Source organism: Vicugna pacos, chromosome 4 (genome assembly GCF_048564905.1).
Source record: "Vicugna pacos chromosome 4, VicPac4, whole genome shotgun sequence".
In the NCBI taxonomy this organism is placed as follows: domain Eukaryota; kingdom Metazoa; phylum Chordata; class Mammalia; order Artiodactyla; family Camelidae; genus Vicugna; species Vicugna pacos.
The window spans coordinates 42083709-42101391 of NC_132990.1; the positions used below are offsets into that span (position 1 = coordinate 42083709).

Below are 17683 nucleotides of genomic sequence, written 5' to 3' on the forward strand. Positions count from 1 at the left end.
CAGACGTAATAGTATCCGCCTCACAGAGTTGTTACAGCAGTAAATAAGGTCCCGGACAGCAAGCCCTGAGCCCGGCCCCACGCACAGGAAGCGCTTACCAGCGCCGACCCCAGTTTACACGGTGCTTCTCAAGGCACCTGGTGAATGGCTCTATCACGCACAGATGGCTGGGCCCCTCTCCCCGAGAGACTATTCCATGTGTCTGGGTGAGGTCCATGAATCTGCATTTCTGATAACCTCCAAGGTGGTGCTGCAGCTGCCTGTCCACAGACCACACTTTTACATTGCACCGATTTAAAAGATCACCCGGCTTTTTCAAACATAATCTTTTTATTTTCATGTCATTGAAAGACTTGTGAGCAACAGGCTGCTGGATGCTGGGCAAGTCGTTTACAAAGGAGTTTCTAATGTAAAACAGGTAATTCAGATAAAAGCCACCTACTATTAAAGACTAAAGCTTCCAGATGATTAAGCGCTTACATCATACACCTACAAGGGGGAGCACATTTTGAGGTTGGTGGGTGTGCATGTTGAACTTTTTTTTTTTAAACCATCTTTTCAGGTATTCCAAACCTCTAGAACGAGGACTTTTCTCGCAACCTTTCTTAAAGAAGCAGTTTAGATGAGGAGAAGGTGAAAAACTTAATAGTGTGTTTGAAATAGTCTATTTCAGAAGCAAATTATTTAAAACTTTATAAAGCCAAACAGCTAAGGAAAATCAAAAACTCAGTTACCACTGAGCCAGATGAGTGCTTCAAGCATCCTGTGAGCTTTCTGTTGAATTGTGATGAAGCACTAGAAAAATTAAAATTCAAAAAAGTGAACCAAAAGAAAAAAGAAAACTTCCCAAAATACCGGTTTATTGCCTAATTCTATAGTGAACATAAATACTATATGGGTGGTAGTGGATGATTCTGAAATTAAGATCCATTTACAATTTTAGAAATAATTGTAACACATAGCTGTCAGTGCTTGTAAAATGTCTTGTTATTTAGTTGCCATAACATCATAGAAGAATGTTGTGGCCTTGACACATTGGCTAGACTCTTTAAGTCAAAGGAAGGGGGAAAGCTTACAGTAATTATATGAGTTATTTCCTGAGTTAATTCCTCAAAAGGATGTACTACATTTAATGGCAGTCATTTCTACCAGGCTTCATCCAAAGTAATTTATTTGAAAACCACTTACAGGGATAGGGCTGTGGGGCACCATTTTAATAACTGGATGCATAATTTGTGCCACCACGTGCATATATCATTTCACTGAGCACATGATTATGAAGTCAACTTGACAGAACAGGGTTTCACTGCAATAGAAGATGTGAATATGGGCAGGGAGTTAATTTCCTCCAGCTTTCAGCATCCCAGCCCTGCTTTCTTGACATTTGAGCCACACCAATCATGTTGGCATGTGTCTGTTTTCTTCACTGTTGGCACAGCACAGACGTTCAGGCTGGGCACTGGACTTTTTAGTTGATAAGCGAAGACCACACAGTTAGAATCTCTTCAGTGGTGTCCAGTGGTCTGACACTTGATTGTCTTAAGTATGTTCTTTGGAACACCAATCTGCTACCTACATTACCTTGTGTTACATGCAGGTGGTACAGGGTCTTAAAATAGTCCAGTGCTAAGAATGGGGAATAGTTTTCAGTACTGAATCAGAATTAAAATAAAAGGGTAAGTCAGCGCCTAGCTAGTTGAAACAACAACAATAATCAGAGTCTATTTCTTTCCCCATCAACTCTTTTAGCAAAATGCACTGATCGTGTTTGGCTGCATTTTAATTCCTCTCAACTTTTATGTCCACATGAAATTAATGAGCATTCCAGCTCTGCATAAAGTGAAGAGATTGGGGTGGGAACCACTTAGCCAGATAGACAAAGCTCATTTATATTCAGGCTTTGGAACCCTTATTTGAATTGGAACCCTTATTTGCTTACGGGTATTTCTTTTGGGCACCCAGTTTATATTTAATTTTCATTCCAGATGTGATTTAAAAATGATTGGTGGCAATGCAATGGGTTTTCAAAGGTGGACAGGAAAGGGTGTAAGGGAAGAAACAGAGGGTCTGCTAATCCAGCAGTCAAATAACTGACCCATGAGTAATTATAAGTTGGCTGAGGTTGTGGAAACAAGACTGCCCCTCATGTGATGGCAGCCTCCAGTCTCCTTTGTAGTTTTTGGACATGAGGCAATGAGCCAAATGTTCTGTCTAAACTGTTTCGGAATTGCTTTTAAGTTCGGCCCTCTTGGAAAGGTATTAAGTGACAAGTTGTTGTTTCAGTGCCCTCAAATGGCACAAGAGCCCCAACAAATCAGAACCTAAATTAGAACTGTGGGCTCAGAAGTGGTTCTTAGACTGGTTTTCTCTCCCCATCCATTGCTATATCAATGTATTCTCTTCAGTAACACCTCTGTGGCAGGAAGAGCTATCTGAAAGGTTCCTCCTTGCCCACCTCTGTGTCTTCTTTAAACCCAACATGCACATTTTTGGGGTTTTATGTGAAGGATTCAGTATGTAAGTCTGTTGTTTCATGACCCAGCAATTTCTTCCTGTCCAAGTCCAGTTTCAAGCCATAAACCTATGAAGCAAGCCCTGTGGTGGTAGTGCCTGGATTGTAGGCTCTCCATAAAAGGTAGCATCCGTAATCTACTGAAGATGATTTACAGTGATGATGTAAGGAGCCACTGTCTCCATCCCTGTTATCCCCAGGGAGAGCCACCAGATCCAGCAAAGTCCTTACTGAAATACCACACCCTTCTGTTCAGAGATAACCTTTACAGACAGCATACAGATATTCTAAAAAACAGAAAAGGCCTTCCTGTCCATATAAAATTTGAAAATCACTGCCTCTCCATTATGGAGGTTAACAAAACATATCTGAAATTTCCAAAGATCGGAGCTGTTCTCCTGTAAAGAGATCTGTTCAACTTTTAACTCAGCCTTTCCCCCAGTTTTCTGACCATGGGACACTTTGAGAATGCAGCTAAATACTTTCTACGTTTCATCTTTCAAGGGCTCGCAAAAATATAGCAGGTGATCTTCCTGTTTATTGCTTTTCTTTAGGGGGAACTGCTAGGTATCAGCCATTTACCTAAATAACACAGTCCATGGTTATGCCACCCAACCCTTCAGCTTTAGAATCCAGCAGGCATTTTAGAGGGACTCAAATGCATCGACAGAACATTTTTTTAAAAATCAGAATTGTAATGTATTAAGTTATCAGGAGATTAACCTGGTTATTTTTGTTTTAAGATGGGCGCATTTTCTCCCAATGGGAAGATCCACAAAAAAAGGTCAAATTATAACCACCAGTTTCCTTGGCGAATATAAAATTAAAGCAAAAGTTGATTGCATGTCCTGAATAGCTGTCAACATCCAGTTGCCATAACCTTTGTGTATGTCTGCACTAAAGGACAGGTACATCCCAGAAACTGGACACGGCTGCTCCTGAGACAATGCCGGACGGAGATTTGCCTTAACAAAAATAACAGACGCACGTACTCTTCTTAAATACTTTAATTTTTTTTCTCTTGCCCCTTCTTTCACTTTCTACCTTCTAGGTTCCACCTCTGTGAACATATTTTGGGTATTTCTTGAGGTAGGCAAATCTACATCACATGTCTATATAATCAGTTTCTTCATGTACTAGTTTTATACATTAGCTATTGACATCTCTGTCTTCTTGATGAGGATTCTGTTTATTTTCCTTTATATTTTGTATCCCTCAGGATTTATTTCACAGAAAACAGAAGTCATTCTAGCTATTTCAAGCAGAAAGGTTTCACGCAGGGAAACAGAAATTTAAAAAGTCACTGGTGGGGAGGGATAGCTCAGTGGTAGAGTGTGTGCTTAGCATGCACATGGTCATGGGTTCAATTCTTAGTACCTCCATTTAAAAAAAAAGCTAATAAATAAATAAATAGACTTAATCCCCTCTCCCCAAAACAAAAAAAAAAATTTTTTTTAAGTTACTGGAAGAGCTGAACACAGAATCTAGGCTGCAGTTCCACACATGCCTCCCTGAACTAGATAAGATTAATGTCTTTTTACTGAGGCTTAATTTTACATGCAATTCACTTTTTAATGTGAATAGTAAGTTTTGATAAATATATATACAGCTGCATAACCATACACTCTTTTCAATAAAACAGTTGCTTCACTCCCAAAATTTCTACCATGCCCCTGCCTCGTCCCTCCTAGCCCCTTGTAACCACTGATTTGTTTGTTTGTGTTTTCTAGAATGTCGTATAAATTGAATCAATCTTTTGTGTCTGACTTAGCTTAATGCCTTTGAGATTCATTCCTGTTGTGGCCATTAGTAGTAGTTCAATAGTTTTTATTACTAGGTAGTATTTCATTGTATGAATATACCATGTGTTTACCCGTTCACTAGTTGATGGACATCTGAATTGCTAACAGTTTTTGGTGATTATGAATAAGGCTGCTGTGAACATTCATGTGGAGTTCTTTGGTCATATGTCTTCACTTCTCTCGGGTAAATATCTAGGAGGGGGTTGTTTGGTCGTATGGTAAGAATTGTCAGAACTTTTTCAGAGCAGCTGTACCATCTTGCATTCCCATCAGCAGTGTAAGAGAGCTCTGCTTGCTCTACATCTTCAGTACTTGGTGCTGTCAGCCTCCTGGGTAGAGTCTTAGCCTAGGTTTCCTGATCCCACAGCATGATCCCTTGCTTCCAGACTTGCTACTGCACAGCCAGCCCCATGCCTGTCTCCCTGTGGTAGAACAATGACATACATGTTTGGATCTACTAACTGGTGAAGTCTAGGACGAAGACAGCCTCCAGTGTTGAGCTGAACATGATGATGGCTGCAGAGAGATCACTGATCCTGGTCTTGACTGGCACTGGGTTTCTAAATAACACACAAACACAATGTTTTATGGTTCTCGCTCAGGCTTTTTGATCACTCCATGGAAGGATTTAAAAATTGGGAGTTCATGACCATTCATTGCTGGGGTGAACGAGCTTCCGGTGACTGGATCCTGGAAGTTTATGATACTCCCTCTCAGCTGAGGAACTTCAAGACTCCAGGTGAGAACTTGCTTTCTCTAATCTGATTTACTGTAAAGAAAAATGATGGAGTATATTCTGGCTGAGGATGTGTTTCACATTTGTGTGTCAACCTTTAACTTTTTTTTTTTAATCCAAGTGTACTTCATCTACGACGCTGTTAGTTTCTGGTGTACAGCATAGTGATTCAGTCATACGTATATATGTACTTTTTTTTCTTATTCTTTTTGGTTATTACAAGATATTCGTATATCAACTTTTTCCTTTTTCATGTGCTCCTGTGCATTGATTTGTCTGCGTGTACTCCAGTTTTTGAGATTACCATTAGAAAAGTAACAATTTAAGGACAAGAACAAAAGAATAAATATTTAGATATATAAGATAGAACGTGACAGCTGTTGTTTGATGTTTCAGAATGTATGATCCACATCTCTAACCAGCTTCCTTTACTTTCTTTGTCAGTAATCAAGCCAGCCTTGTCTACCTGCAATGGATTAAGTTTCATGGTTATAAGAGGAGACAGATTTCCTTGGTTATCTTTTTTCTGAATTTAAGTTTCAGCGTAGGCAAGACTTTGAGCGTGGCCTACTGGTTACCACTAAAGAGAATGAATGATAGGATTCTGCCTTGCGTGAGACCAAGAACTAAGTAGAGAGAAAACTTTCCCGATATGTGAACCGTGGAAATTAATGATGTTCACAGACTTTTCAGGTGGTCTCAGACTGCTGCCACTATGGCCGATTTCCTTCTTCTTCCCGAGATATGACACTTGTTTGTAACATAAGATGAGGAAAAGTACAGACGCAGCACAGGGGGAGAGACTGCATCATTTCTGCAGCAGCCTGTGTTGCCTTTGATGGAGTCCTCAGTAGCCAATGACTGTTTGATAACTGCCCCAGCTTCCCCGCCCAGCCGTGACACATCTTTCATCATCTCTTAAGTTCAAGCTTCTCAATCTCTGTCCAGTCCATCTGCAGATGAACCAGGCTGAAGGGCAGTTTTGGGACTGATGTCCAATTCTAGTCCTTTCCTGATCATAGACTAAATTAACCCAAGCATTCTGTAGTTAATCGTAAGGGTATGTATCATTCGAATACTGTGGGTTGCATCAGGCCAAAGAAGCAAACAGCAGAATGATGAGGTGAAGTGACATTTGCCAAACTTTTGCCCACCAGTCAGGAAAAGTTACTCATTCTGGGAGATCCATTTTGGACCACAGTTTAGCCTTCTCTTCTCCCTTACTCCGTGACGTAGTTCATCTGTGTGGCCACAGTGGTCCCATATATGCAGGGAAACCAAACCCAGCAGGGTGGCAGGGTCAAAAGGAATCAGGATGAGAGTTTTGTGGAAGAGTGTAAGTCCAGCTCACCACCAGCATGCACCGTGGATAGAATGGTTGCCAAGTTTTTATTCAGAAATCAGATGTTTGTCAAGGCAGAGTTGACAGAAAACATTCAAATAAACTAGACCCTGGTTTGTAGACAACTTTCACTTGTTCGTGATCAACTTAGTTCCTGGGACCTTCCTCTCTCCTTCCCTCTTCTTTTCAGGACATCCTTCCTGCTCATGCTGTGGAGATGCCCTCTGCCCTGGCCCTCGGGCAAGGGCAGGCATGGTGACTGGGTGGGGCTGCCCTGACCAAAGAGCAACCCCCTGTTGATCCATCAGGAGGGGTCAGTATAGGGCTCTTCTGTCTCAAAAGATCCCAGAGAAATAAACTGTCCAAATGTGGCAGCTGTGTATCAGCGGGGGTGTAGCCTACGGTACAGACATAAAGGGTGCATTATCTGTTGAGAATATACAACCATTGTAAAGAATGTCAGTGATAAAATGCTCCTCCCCACAAGAATAGACTGCCTGCCTTGGGGCATACGAATGGTGGGCCTGGGGTTTGCATGCAAGGGTGAGAGGCTGTGAAATAAACCTCTCTGCCCTCAAGGAGTTCAGAGTCTATCCAGAAGTTACTGTGATTATCTGTGTTAAAAGCTTTCCGCAGTTCTCCAGATCACCTAGAGTTGTCTATCTCACACCACCGGCCTCTCCTTATACTATTTAAATGTTTGCATTTAACGCCAGTCACCTTCCATCTTAGAGATGTCCTTCTGTGCCAGAAGAGAGGTACCCTAATGCTACGCAACCTGGGGTCAGGAGGCTTTAGTAGAAACTCATGGTCTTTGGATCTCTCTCCTTCAACCAACCTTCTGGTTCAGGATTAGACACAACTTTTCTCTGTGTGTTTGTGTGTTTCTGTCATTGTTCCTATGGTGTACAGCCTCTGATTAATGAAGGATTTCTTCAGTAAGCTACTTGCAATTCAGTTGGAGATGTAAAATCTTCTGGCCCAATTAAGTGGTAGAATCGTTCCCAAGTATGGAGGTTCCTGGCTCCAAACTGAGTCTATATTTATTTGTTATGTCTTCCCAGTAGTTTATTATTAAAATACATACTAAGGATTTTTGGAGGGTGTTTTTGCTATTGTTTTTGTTTCGTTGCGTATTTAATCTATCTTAGACTTCCTATCTTGGGCAGACTGCATTTAAGTGTCAGCAGGCAGAATGGATTTTCCTCATTCTGCATTTCCACTGCTATTTCTTACCAAGATGTTATGGTATCAACTGCAAAATCTCCCACAGAATTTAGCAAATGGAAAAAGTGATATGGGAGGAAAAAATTGGTGGCCCAAATATGGCAGCATGTGGTGTGGACTGTGGTGGATATTCTACAGAATTAAAATTACAAAATAAGTGAAAAATAAACAGATAAATTGCCTGGCAAGGATATTGCCAGTGGGCTTATGTTGTTCTTTAGAAATGGCACAACAGAAGATAATCAGTTATGAGTCAGCACTCTTTAAAGCACTTACAAGGGTAAATTTTTAGATCCAAAATAATCTTAAGATAAATGAACCAGGTTTTAGAGTGACTGATGGATTGAATTTCCCATAGTGTCCTTGTGTTATATGCCCCATTTGTACACTTGAGAGATGCCACAAGAAAAACAGGTTCTCTCTGCATTGCTGCTTGAAGGCAATGCAATAGGTCATTAATTTCAGGTAGTCATTCATTTCTTGACACTACTTAATATCTACCCTTTGAAATCCTGAGACTGAACAGGACTCTAATTGTGAATAGCTTAGTCATTAACAAGTGAGTCCAAAGAAAAGCTGGCAGAGGACAAACCAAATATAAACCAGTGTGTGCTGGCCTAATACAAATGTCAGAAAACAATGAATGTGGCCCAGAACATGTTCATTTTTAAACCTCATGTTCCTAAACTCCTAGAAATGAACAGGAAGGCAGAATTATATAATAGTCTAAGAATGTGAGATTTGGATACAGAATTCTTTTTTAATTGAGAGATAATTGACATACTAGTTTCAGGTGTACAACCTAATGATTTGACATTTGTATATATTAGGAAATGATCACCACAGTAAGTCTAGTTAACACCTATCACTTAACATAAATTTTTTTTCTTGTGATGAGAACTTTTAAGATCTACTCTTTTAGCAACCTTTAAATATACAATACACCATTATTAACTATAATCACCATGGTATACCTTACATCCCAGGACTTAGATACTTTCTAATTGGAAGTTTGTATCTTTTGATCCCTTTTACCTATGTCACCTATTTCACCCACCCTCACCCACTCCCTCTCTCTGGCAACCACCATTCTGTTCTGTATCTCTATGAGCTCAGTTTTTTAAAAAATTTTTTAAGAGTTCACATATAAGTGAGATCATGCAGTATTTGCCTTTCTCTGTCTGACTTCAGTTAGGAGAGTGCTGTGTTTTCACAAATGGCAAGATTCCCTGGCCAAATAATATTTATATATATATATAAACATGTAAAACATATATATATACACACACACACATGAATGTATACATATATATACATACATTTCCTTTATCCATTCATCCATCAGTGAACATTTGGGTTGCTCATTTGTTTTGGCAATTGTAAATAATTCTGCAGTGAACATGTGGGTGCATGTAACTTAGAGTTTTTTCTTTTTTTTTCAGATTAATAACCATAAGTGGAATTTCTAGATTATATAGTAGTTTTCTTTAATTTTTTGAGGAACCTCCATACTGTTTTCCATAGCAGCTGTACTAACTTACATTTCCACCAACAGTGTACGAGGGTTCCATTTTCTCCACATCCTTACCATTTTTTATTTATCTTTTTGATAACAGCCATTCTAACAAGTGTGAAGTGATATCTCATTGTGGTTTTGATTTGCATTTCCCCGATGACAGTGGTATTGAGTACCTTTTCATGTACCTGGTTGGCCATCTGTGTGTATTGTTTGGCACAGTTTATTTAGATCCTCTGCCTCTATTTAATCAGACTGTTTCTTCTGCTATTGAGTTGTATGAGATTGTATATATATTTTGGGTATTACCCCTCATCAGATAGATGATTTGCAAATATTTTCCATAAGTTACCTTTTCATTTAGTTGACGGCTTCATTTGCTGTTCAGAAGCTCTATAGTTTGACGTAGTCCCACTTGTTTATTTTTGCATTTGTTGCCTTTGCTTTTGTTGTCAAATCTGAAAACAACAAATGACCAAGATAAATGTCAAAAAGTTTACCACTTTTGTTTTCTTCTGTAAGTTTTCTGGTTTCAGGTCTTACATTAAAATCTTTAAGCCATTACAAGTTAGTTTTTGTGGGTGGTGTTAGATGGTGGTCCAGTTTTCTTCTTTTGAAAGCATGTGGCTATCCAGTTTTCTAACACCATTCATTGAAAACTGCCTTTCCCCCATTATATATTCTTGGCTCCTTTGCCATAAATTAGTTGACCATATATGTGTGGGTTTATTTCTGGGCTTTCTGTTCTGTCCATTTATGTGTCTGTTTTTATGGGAATACCATACTGTTTTGATTATTATAGCTTTGTAGTATAGTTTGAAATCAGGGCACATGATACCTCCAGCTTTGTTCTTTCTCAAGACTGCTTTTGCTAGTTGGGGCCTTTTGTGATTCCATACAAATTTTAGGACTGTCTGTTCTATTTCTATCTAAAATGCCTTTGAAATCTTCCTAGGGATTGCACTGAATCAACAGCTTGCTTTGGGTAGTATGGACATTTTTACAATATTGATTCTAACCCATAAGCATGGAGTATCTGTCCATTTACTTGTGTCTTCAATTTATCAATTTCTTATAGTTTTCAATGTACAGGTCTGTCACTTTTTTGGCTAGATCTATTCCTAGATATTTTATTCTTTGGATGCAACTGTAACTAGGATTACTTTCTTAATTTCTCTTATAGTTCATTACTAGTATAAAGGAATGCAACAGATTTTTGTATGTTGACTTTGTATCCTGAAACTTCACTGAGTTTGTTACTTAGTTCTACATTTTTTGTGGAGTCTTTAGGGCTTTCTATACATAGTATTATGTCATCTGCAAATAGCAACAGTTTCACTTCTTTCTTCCCAATTGGATGCCTTTTATTTCTCACCTGTATCCTTATTCCTGATCTTTATTATGTTAATGTATTTTCCCTCTATACCCACTTTGTTTAGAGTATCTTAAATGGATGTTGAATTTTGTCAATGCTTTTTTGCATCTGTTGACTTATTTATATGAGTTTTAGCCTTCATTTTGTTACTTTGGCAAATTACGTTGATTGATTTGCAGATGTTGAACCATCCTTTCATCCCTGGAATAAATCCCATTTGATCATGATGTGTGATCCGTTTAATGCACTGTCAGAGTCAGTTTGCTAATATTTTGCATTTATCAGGGATTTTCTTTTCTTGTGGTATCCTTGTCTGCTTTTCCTTTCAGGGTAATGGCCTACCTCATAAAATGAGGTTGGAAGTATTCGTTCCTCTTTTTTTTTTGGAAGAGTTTGAGGATTGGTGTTAATTCTTCTTTAAATGTTGGGTAGAATTCACTAGTGTAGGTGTCCGACCCTGGACATTTCTTTGTTGGGAGGTTTCTGAATACTGATTCAATCTCTTTATAGCAATTGGTCTGTTCAGATTTTCAATTTCTTCAGGATTCAGTCTTGGTAGGTTGTATGTTTCTAGGAATGTACCCATTACTTGTAGATCCTCCAATTTGTTGGTGTATAATTATTGATAGTAGTCTTTTATGATCCTTTATAATTCTACGGTATCAGTTATAATGTCATCTCTTTCATTTCTGATTTTGAGTCTCCTAAAGATTTTTCAATTTTGTTTACAGCCCTATATAACTGGTAAACATAAGACCCACTAGCCACCGGAGCCAGCAACCTAGAGGTGTCCCCTGGGTGCCATCTGAGGGTACAAGCGCCTTTCTTGTTGGTACCCACAAGCTGGAGCAGGCCAAGGGAGGACACCCAGATGGCTCCACAACCCACCATCTTTGAAGAGTACTCAATAGGCCCTTAGCTACATGTTAAATCAGATGCCTGCCCCTCAGGCCAGTGCGTTAGGACAAATAAGCCTGTTTCACAGAAAGTCTGGTGCTTTTCAGTCGACTGCCTCTGCGCAGCACCCAGGGGCGAGCGTCCATGCAGGTGAGCCCTTGAAGAACTGCTCAGTTCACTGTAGCCTTGTAGGGCTCGTGGACACAAGCCTCGTTGGCTTTCAAAGTTACACGTTTTGGGGACTCATCTTTCAGGTGCAGGTCTTAAACGTTGTGGTACCTGCTGTGGGGTTCAAACCTTTTGCTCCACAGGAAGAAGCTGGGGGTTTTGAGTCCCCTCCCGATTGTGAGTCAAAGCACTGGGGGTGGGGGTTTATGGCAAGATGTGTCTAAGCTTCTCCTACCCATTTTAATTTGGGGTTTCTTGCTTGCCTGATGCGTAGGAGCCACTCAGCTAGATTGGGGGAGGGGGGATTGTTACATATGTGGCTGTAGATGCAGCAAGTTTATGGGAAGACGTGAGTGCAGGATCTTCCTATATGATCATTTATATCAGAACCCCCAAATGAGTTTTAATACCAATCTGTCATCTTACTGCCCTTGGGAAAGTTATCAACCCTGTGCTTCCCTTTCCTCATCTTTATATTGGGAATACAAATACCTATTTCCCAGCTGTTGTGAACACTGAATGGAATAAAACCGACTCAGCATATAGTAAGCACTTATTAAAAAGAAGCATCAGCTTGATGGTGATTATAGATGCCAACAGATCAAACAGCGACACCTGAAGTTCATCACTCTGCGGGCTGTGACAGAGCCCAACCTCAACCTTGATTCTCTGTATTAGATCATTCTGGGGAGGGGTTCTAAGGTGGGGGAAAGGGTGTCCTGTCCTGTCTTCCTGCCAGCATATTTTCATATTTTTAATGGTTTTGTCTTGATCATTTTTACTTACAGTTGACTCTTTTATATGAATCTCATTACGCTTAATGATCGGGAGACAGTTGTTTTTTGTTTGTTCATTTACTTTTTGCATTAAAGACTTTAGTTTTATAAAGCTAGGAAATAAATGAATAAATGAGGACAAAAGCAAAATGTTCCTTGAGAGCCTGCTATCCAAAGGAGGTAAAACACTTCCCTCATGTCTCCAGGCTCCCTTGACCAGAAAAATGCTCTAATATGACACTGTCTAGTAGAACATTCTGCTGGTGGTAGAAGGGGTCCTATATCTGTGCTGTCCACTGTAGTGGCCACTAGCTACTTAACGGTTACTGAGCCCCTGAAATGTGGTTAGTGTGACTGAGGAGCTGAATTTTTAAATTTTCATTAATTTAAAAGTAGCCAAATGCAATCTAGTGGCTAACACTGGATAGCACAGGTCTGTGGGATAACAGAATGATGTACTCTTAAGACTGAATGACTGATTCAGGAATCAGGTGGAACAAAGTAGTTGTTTTAATCTTTTAAGTGATAAACGAGATAATACCAAAAACTTTTCTTAATTTAAATAAGACCTTTATAGCTACAAAAACAAAGCCCTTGGTACAATTCTAGGATTCTCTTAAGTATCCCCTAATTTGAAATTCAGCTCTTCTTTTTCATCTTTTTTTACTGAAGTATAGTCAGTTTACAATGTTGTATCAATTTCAGGTGTACAGCACAATGCTTCAGTCATACATGAACATACATATATATTCGTTTACATACTCTTTTTCACCATAAGCTACTACAAGATATCGAATATAGTTCCCTGTGCTATACAGTATAAACTTGTTTATGTTTTATATATAGCAGTCAGTATCTGCAAATCTCAAACTCCCAATTTATCCCTTCCCATCCACTTCCGCCCTGGTAACCGTAAGTTTTGTTTTCTATGTCTGTGAGTTTGTTTCTGTTTTGTAAATAAGTATGTCCTTTTTTGGTTAAGATTCCACATAACAGTGATACCATATGGTATTTTTCTCTTTCTGGCTTACTTCACTTAGAATGACATTCTTCAGGGTCATCCATGTTGCTGCAAATGGCATTATTTTATCATTTTTTATGGCTGAGTAGTATTCCATTATATAAATATACCACAACTTCTTTATCCAGTCATCTGTTGATGGACATTTAGGTTGTTTCCATGTCTTGGCTATTGTAAATAGTGCTGCTATGAGCATTGGGGTGCAGCTATCTTTGAATTAAGGCTCCCTCTGGAGATATGCCCAGGAGTGGGATCACATGGTAAGTCTATTTTTAGTCTCTAGAGGAATCTCAATACTGTTTTCCACAGTGGCTGCACCAAACTACATTCCCACCAACACCATGGGAGAGTTCCCTTTTCTCCACAGCCTCTCCAGTATTTATTGTTTCTGGACTTTTGAATGATGGCCATTCTAACTGGTGTGGGGTGGTAACTTCATTGTAGTTTTGATTTGCATTTCTCTGATGGTTAGCAATAGTGAGCATTTTTTCATGTGCCTGTTGGCCATTTGTATGTGTTTATTGGAGAATTGCTTGCATAGCTCCTCTGCCCATTTTTGGATTGGGGTTTTTTTTTCTTATTTAGTTGTATGAGCTATTTATATATTTTGGAAATTAAGCCCTTGTCTGTCTCATCTTTAGCAATTACTTTCTCCCATTCCGTAGGTGGTGGTTTTGTTTTGCTTATGGTTTCCTTTGCTGTGCAAAAGCTTGTAAGTTTAATTAGGTCATATTTGTTTATTTTTGCTTTTATTTCTATTGCTTGGGTAGACTGCCCTAGGAGAACATTGCTGAGACGTATGTCAGATTAATGTTTACCCTATGTTTTCTTCTAGGAGATGTATTGTGTCTTGTCTTAGGTTTAGAAATTCAGCTCTTAATCCAGCAATCTGAGATGTGTCTATTTCTCACAAAACTGCTGAGTAGATTAAGGCTTATCTTATGGTTGTGCTCAATAAATACATAGTATATGAGTTACTAAATAGTTAATTCTGCAACTGGTGGAAAATGCGTTTCTAGTCCTGTATCTGATGCAATAATTCATATGAATCTGTTGCCCACAATTCTTCTCTTGCTTTTTCTGCAGTGAGAAGGAATTAAAGACGTTATAAAGCTCAAATGGGAATGTTTGATAGTGATATGCTTTCATTATTCCTTCCCAAGGTAAATTGAAAGAATGGTCTTTGGTTCTCTATGGCACCTCCGTGCAGCCATACTCACCTACCAATGAGTTTCCTAAAGTGGAACGTGTCCGCTATAGCCGAGTCGAAGACCCCACTGATGACTATGGGACAGAGGATTATGCAGGTGAGCTGGCTTCCTATGGGGAGGCAGGCTAAGGGGAAGAAAGCTCATGCAGCATACCACTATGCAGACATAAACTTCTGCACGTGTTCTGGTGTATTTTATTCCATCTTCCTTTCTATCCGTTTTCTTCAAAGCTAAAAATCACACTATCTATATTCACATCCTTTTTTTTTTCCCATCAGAGGTATTAAGAGCATATTTCCCTGTTGTCAAATATCCTTAGAACACATATTTAAAAGACAGCATAATGTTCCATCCCATGATTGTACTGTAATATAGTTAATCCATAATCTGGGATGTGTAGCTTGCTTAAGAGTTTTATACTTTTTTTTTAAAAGATTTCAATGAATATCATTATCTGTCTAACTATATCTATTTCTTTAGAATAGGGTTCTGTTCTAAGAATTATTGCATCAAAGGGAATAATCAGCTTTAGGGCTTGTGTATGTCTGTTATGTCGCTTTCCAGACAGGATGTACCAGACTACAAGATGTACTCATTCCTGCCAGCATCGAGTGGAAAGCAAAAAAGCTTAAAACACAAAAATGTTTAGATTGCTAGTAAACATTTTTTTTCCTTTGTAGTTCTCTGAATTAAGTATGACTGTCTTTTACCCACTTTTCTATACAGAGTGCCAGCAATTTTCTTATTTATAAGAACTCTTTGTACTTTATTGACTCTCACGTTGTCTCATATTTGCTGAAAGTGTTGTCATCACTTGCTTCCAAAATAGTTTTTGTTTTGTATTGTTTTGCCAGAAAAACAAAATTGGAGCATAGGGTCTATAGTTTCAGATAACATTTGTAATTTTTTAAAGAATGTTTATTCTTTAAAATCAGCTATAAATATTCACATGCATATGTTTTTGAAATCTGATTTTTACATTTGGCCATTAATTCATCTAGAACTTGTTTTGTAATATGTAGTGGGGAAGTGAAGTTCTTTCTTGTATTTTACAAATAGACTAACAATGACTGAGTTGCTATCCCTTCTTTTATTACTTTATGATGTTTCCTTTATAACATTATAGTAAGTTCTTATACCAGGGTGTCTTCTGGTACCACCTTTTCTGATTTATCAATCTACTAATTCTTAATCCAGTAGTAGCCATACTATATCTTAACATCTGTTGAACATTGGCTTCTTGTTCTCATAGCTATTCTTAAGTTACCTCTTTAAAAGTATCATTGGAACTTAGTTTGGATTAAGATGCAACCTCATTGGAAGAATTGTTTTTACAAATACAGTCTTTCCATCTAAAACACAGACCATGTCCCATTTTACTGAAATCTTTTAATTTTATGTAGTTATTTTTGTTAGTGTTATTTTTATATATTTTGGGTCCTGTCACTCCTGTAGTGGAAAACAGTCCATGTTTTCTAACTACCATATGCTGTTATCTAGGATATCTGTTGGTATCTAGGATATCTATTGGCTGTTGCATGTTTCTCTTACCTCTGGCCATTCTGCTTAACTATATTAATTTATTTCTGAGGCAGTTTAGGTCTTATAGCCATATGCTCTGCAAATTATTTTTTCTCTTTTCCCAATGTATTTTTGATTCTTGTCTTGTTGCATTGGCTACCATCTCCAGAAGCATTCAGTCTTTCTGGAAAATGATATATAACGTTGAACAAAGCTGCTTCTACTAGAGAACTATTTGTAAATAGCAGTTGAATGTACCTTTAGACGAGAACTATCATTTTTCCTGCAGCTCTCTGATTCTTTTTTGTTAGTTTCTTTAACAGAATATTTTGAAAATGCATGTGGTTCCTTTTATTCTAAACAGGTAGTCTCCCATTATCAATAATAAGCTTAGATAACTCAGACCAACTGAGCTAACCAGAGCTAAATTTTGTTTGATTTTTTTTGTCTTATAACATTACTATTTATATTATAACTAGCAAACTAATTTGTCTTATCCAGTAGGACAAAGTATACCCAAAAACATAAGTGGAGCATAATAGTAACCACATAGCAGGTAATAGTAACCTGCTATGTGACTTATGGTATGTTTCCAGTTCAAATTTTGATAATGTTAAAATTCTGAACAGTTATACCTCTTTGTGGTTTTTCTCACTACATCTCCAAAATGTTCACATTGGCACTTGTGAGAGAACAAAGACAATTATTTCATTATTACCCAGCAACCCAAAATGCTAAACTGCATCTGGGACAGTTTAAGATTATGAAAGAAACAGCACAACATGTGAACTTGCCATACAGAGCCTTTTGGCTCATATGAAAAATAAACGGTTTGGGTTTTTTTTTTAATTATAGGAATCATCTGGTGAAAATTTAGGGCCACCCATGATTCCTCTTCTCTGGAACTGTGATTTTTCACTTTCATTAAGAAGTCAGCCTGTCTAGAGGCACAGATGGCATTATCATAACCAGATCCCTGTACTATTTCATTGAATTCCAGGGACTGTGAGACCCACAGCTGGCTAAACTTCAACCCTTACAGAGCAGACACACTCTCCTTGTGTACCACAATAGACAGCTAAAAATGTCCCAAGTTATACTAGCTGTGGAATTTAATTTAGAGATCAATTTTAAGGCTTTTGAGAAAATAGAGATAAATAGTGTTGTTAAATGACTTGCAATTAATCAGAAGTATATTTCAAGTCTGCAGCATTTTGAAATGACTCTTTTCCGTTCAGATCAAAAGGTCATGATTTACCACCCCTAAGTAGGAGACCTGGACTAAGGAGCAGGACCTCTGTTGACCCCAGCTCCCCTAGCTGCTCCCCCAGCCGTATGATACTGGGCAAGCCATTCTAACTCTTGGAAATTTGTTCTTGTCTGTAATAGGAGGATGTTTGACTAGCACTTACTGAGATTTTTCAGTAAGTCATTCTCCCCCACTTCTACCATTTTATGTTTCAATTTAGTAACTGTAGAACATAGTCCTACAATGACTAAAGGAGACTGAGTTTCAAAAGCAAGTCCTTCTGACTAAAATAAGTATGGGTCAAGACATTTCTGGCACCCTTGACTTAAC

General features: G+C 38.5%; 1 protein-coding gene and 1 long non-coding RNA gene across 5 annotated transcripts in view; one reads left to right on the top strand and one right to left on the bottom strand.

Annotated features, from left to right (window-relative positions):
• PCSK5 (proprotein convertase subtilisin/kexin type 5) overlaps window positions 1-17683 on the top strand; it is a 413215-nt gene that overhangs the window by 251833 nt on the left and 143699 nt on the right. For both annotated transcript variants that reach the window (XM_072959607.1, XM_031677228.2), the window contains exons 13-14: window positions 4917-5053; window positions 14536-14679. In XM_072959607.1, the coding sequence (XP_072815708.1) occupies window positions 4917-5053; window positions 14536-14679 (281 nt within the window). The remainder of the gene's footprint in view (window positions 1-4916; window positions 5054-14535; window positions 14680-17683) is intronic.
• The window catches only part of LOC116280292 (uncharacterized), a 76750-nt gene continuing 62571 nt past the window's right edge, over window positions 3505-17683 (bottom strand). For all 3 annotated transcript variants that reach the window (XR_012072040.1, XR_012072038.1, XR_012072039.1), the window contains 2 exons: window positions 9488-9593; window positions 3505-6790 (listed from right to left, as the gene is read on the bottom strand). This is a non-coding gene — a long non-coding RNA (uncharacterized lncRNA). The remainder of the gene's footprint in view (window positions 6791-9487; window positions 9594-17683) is intronic.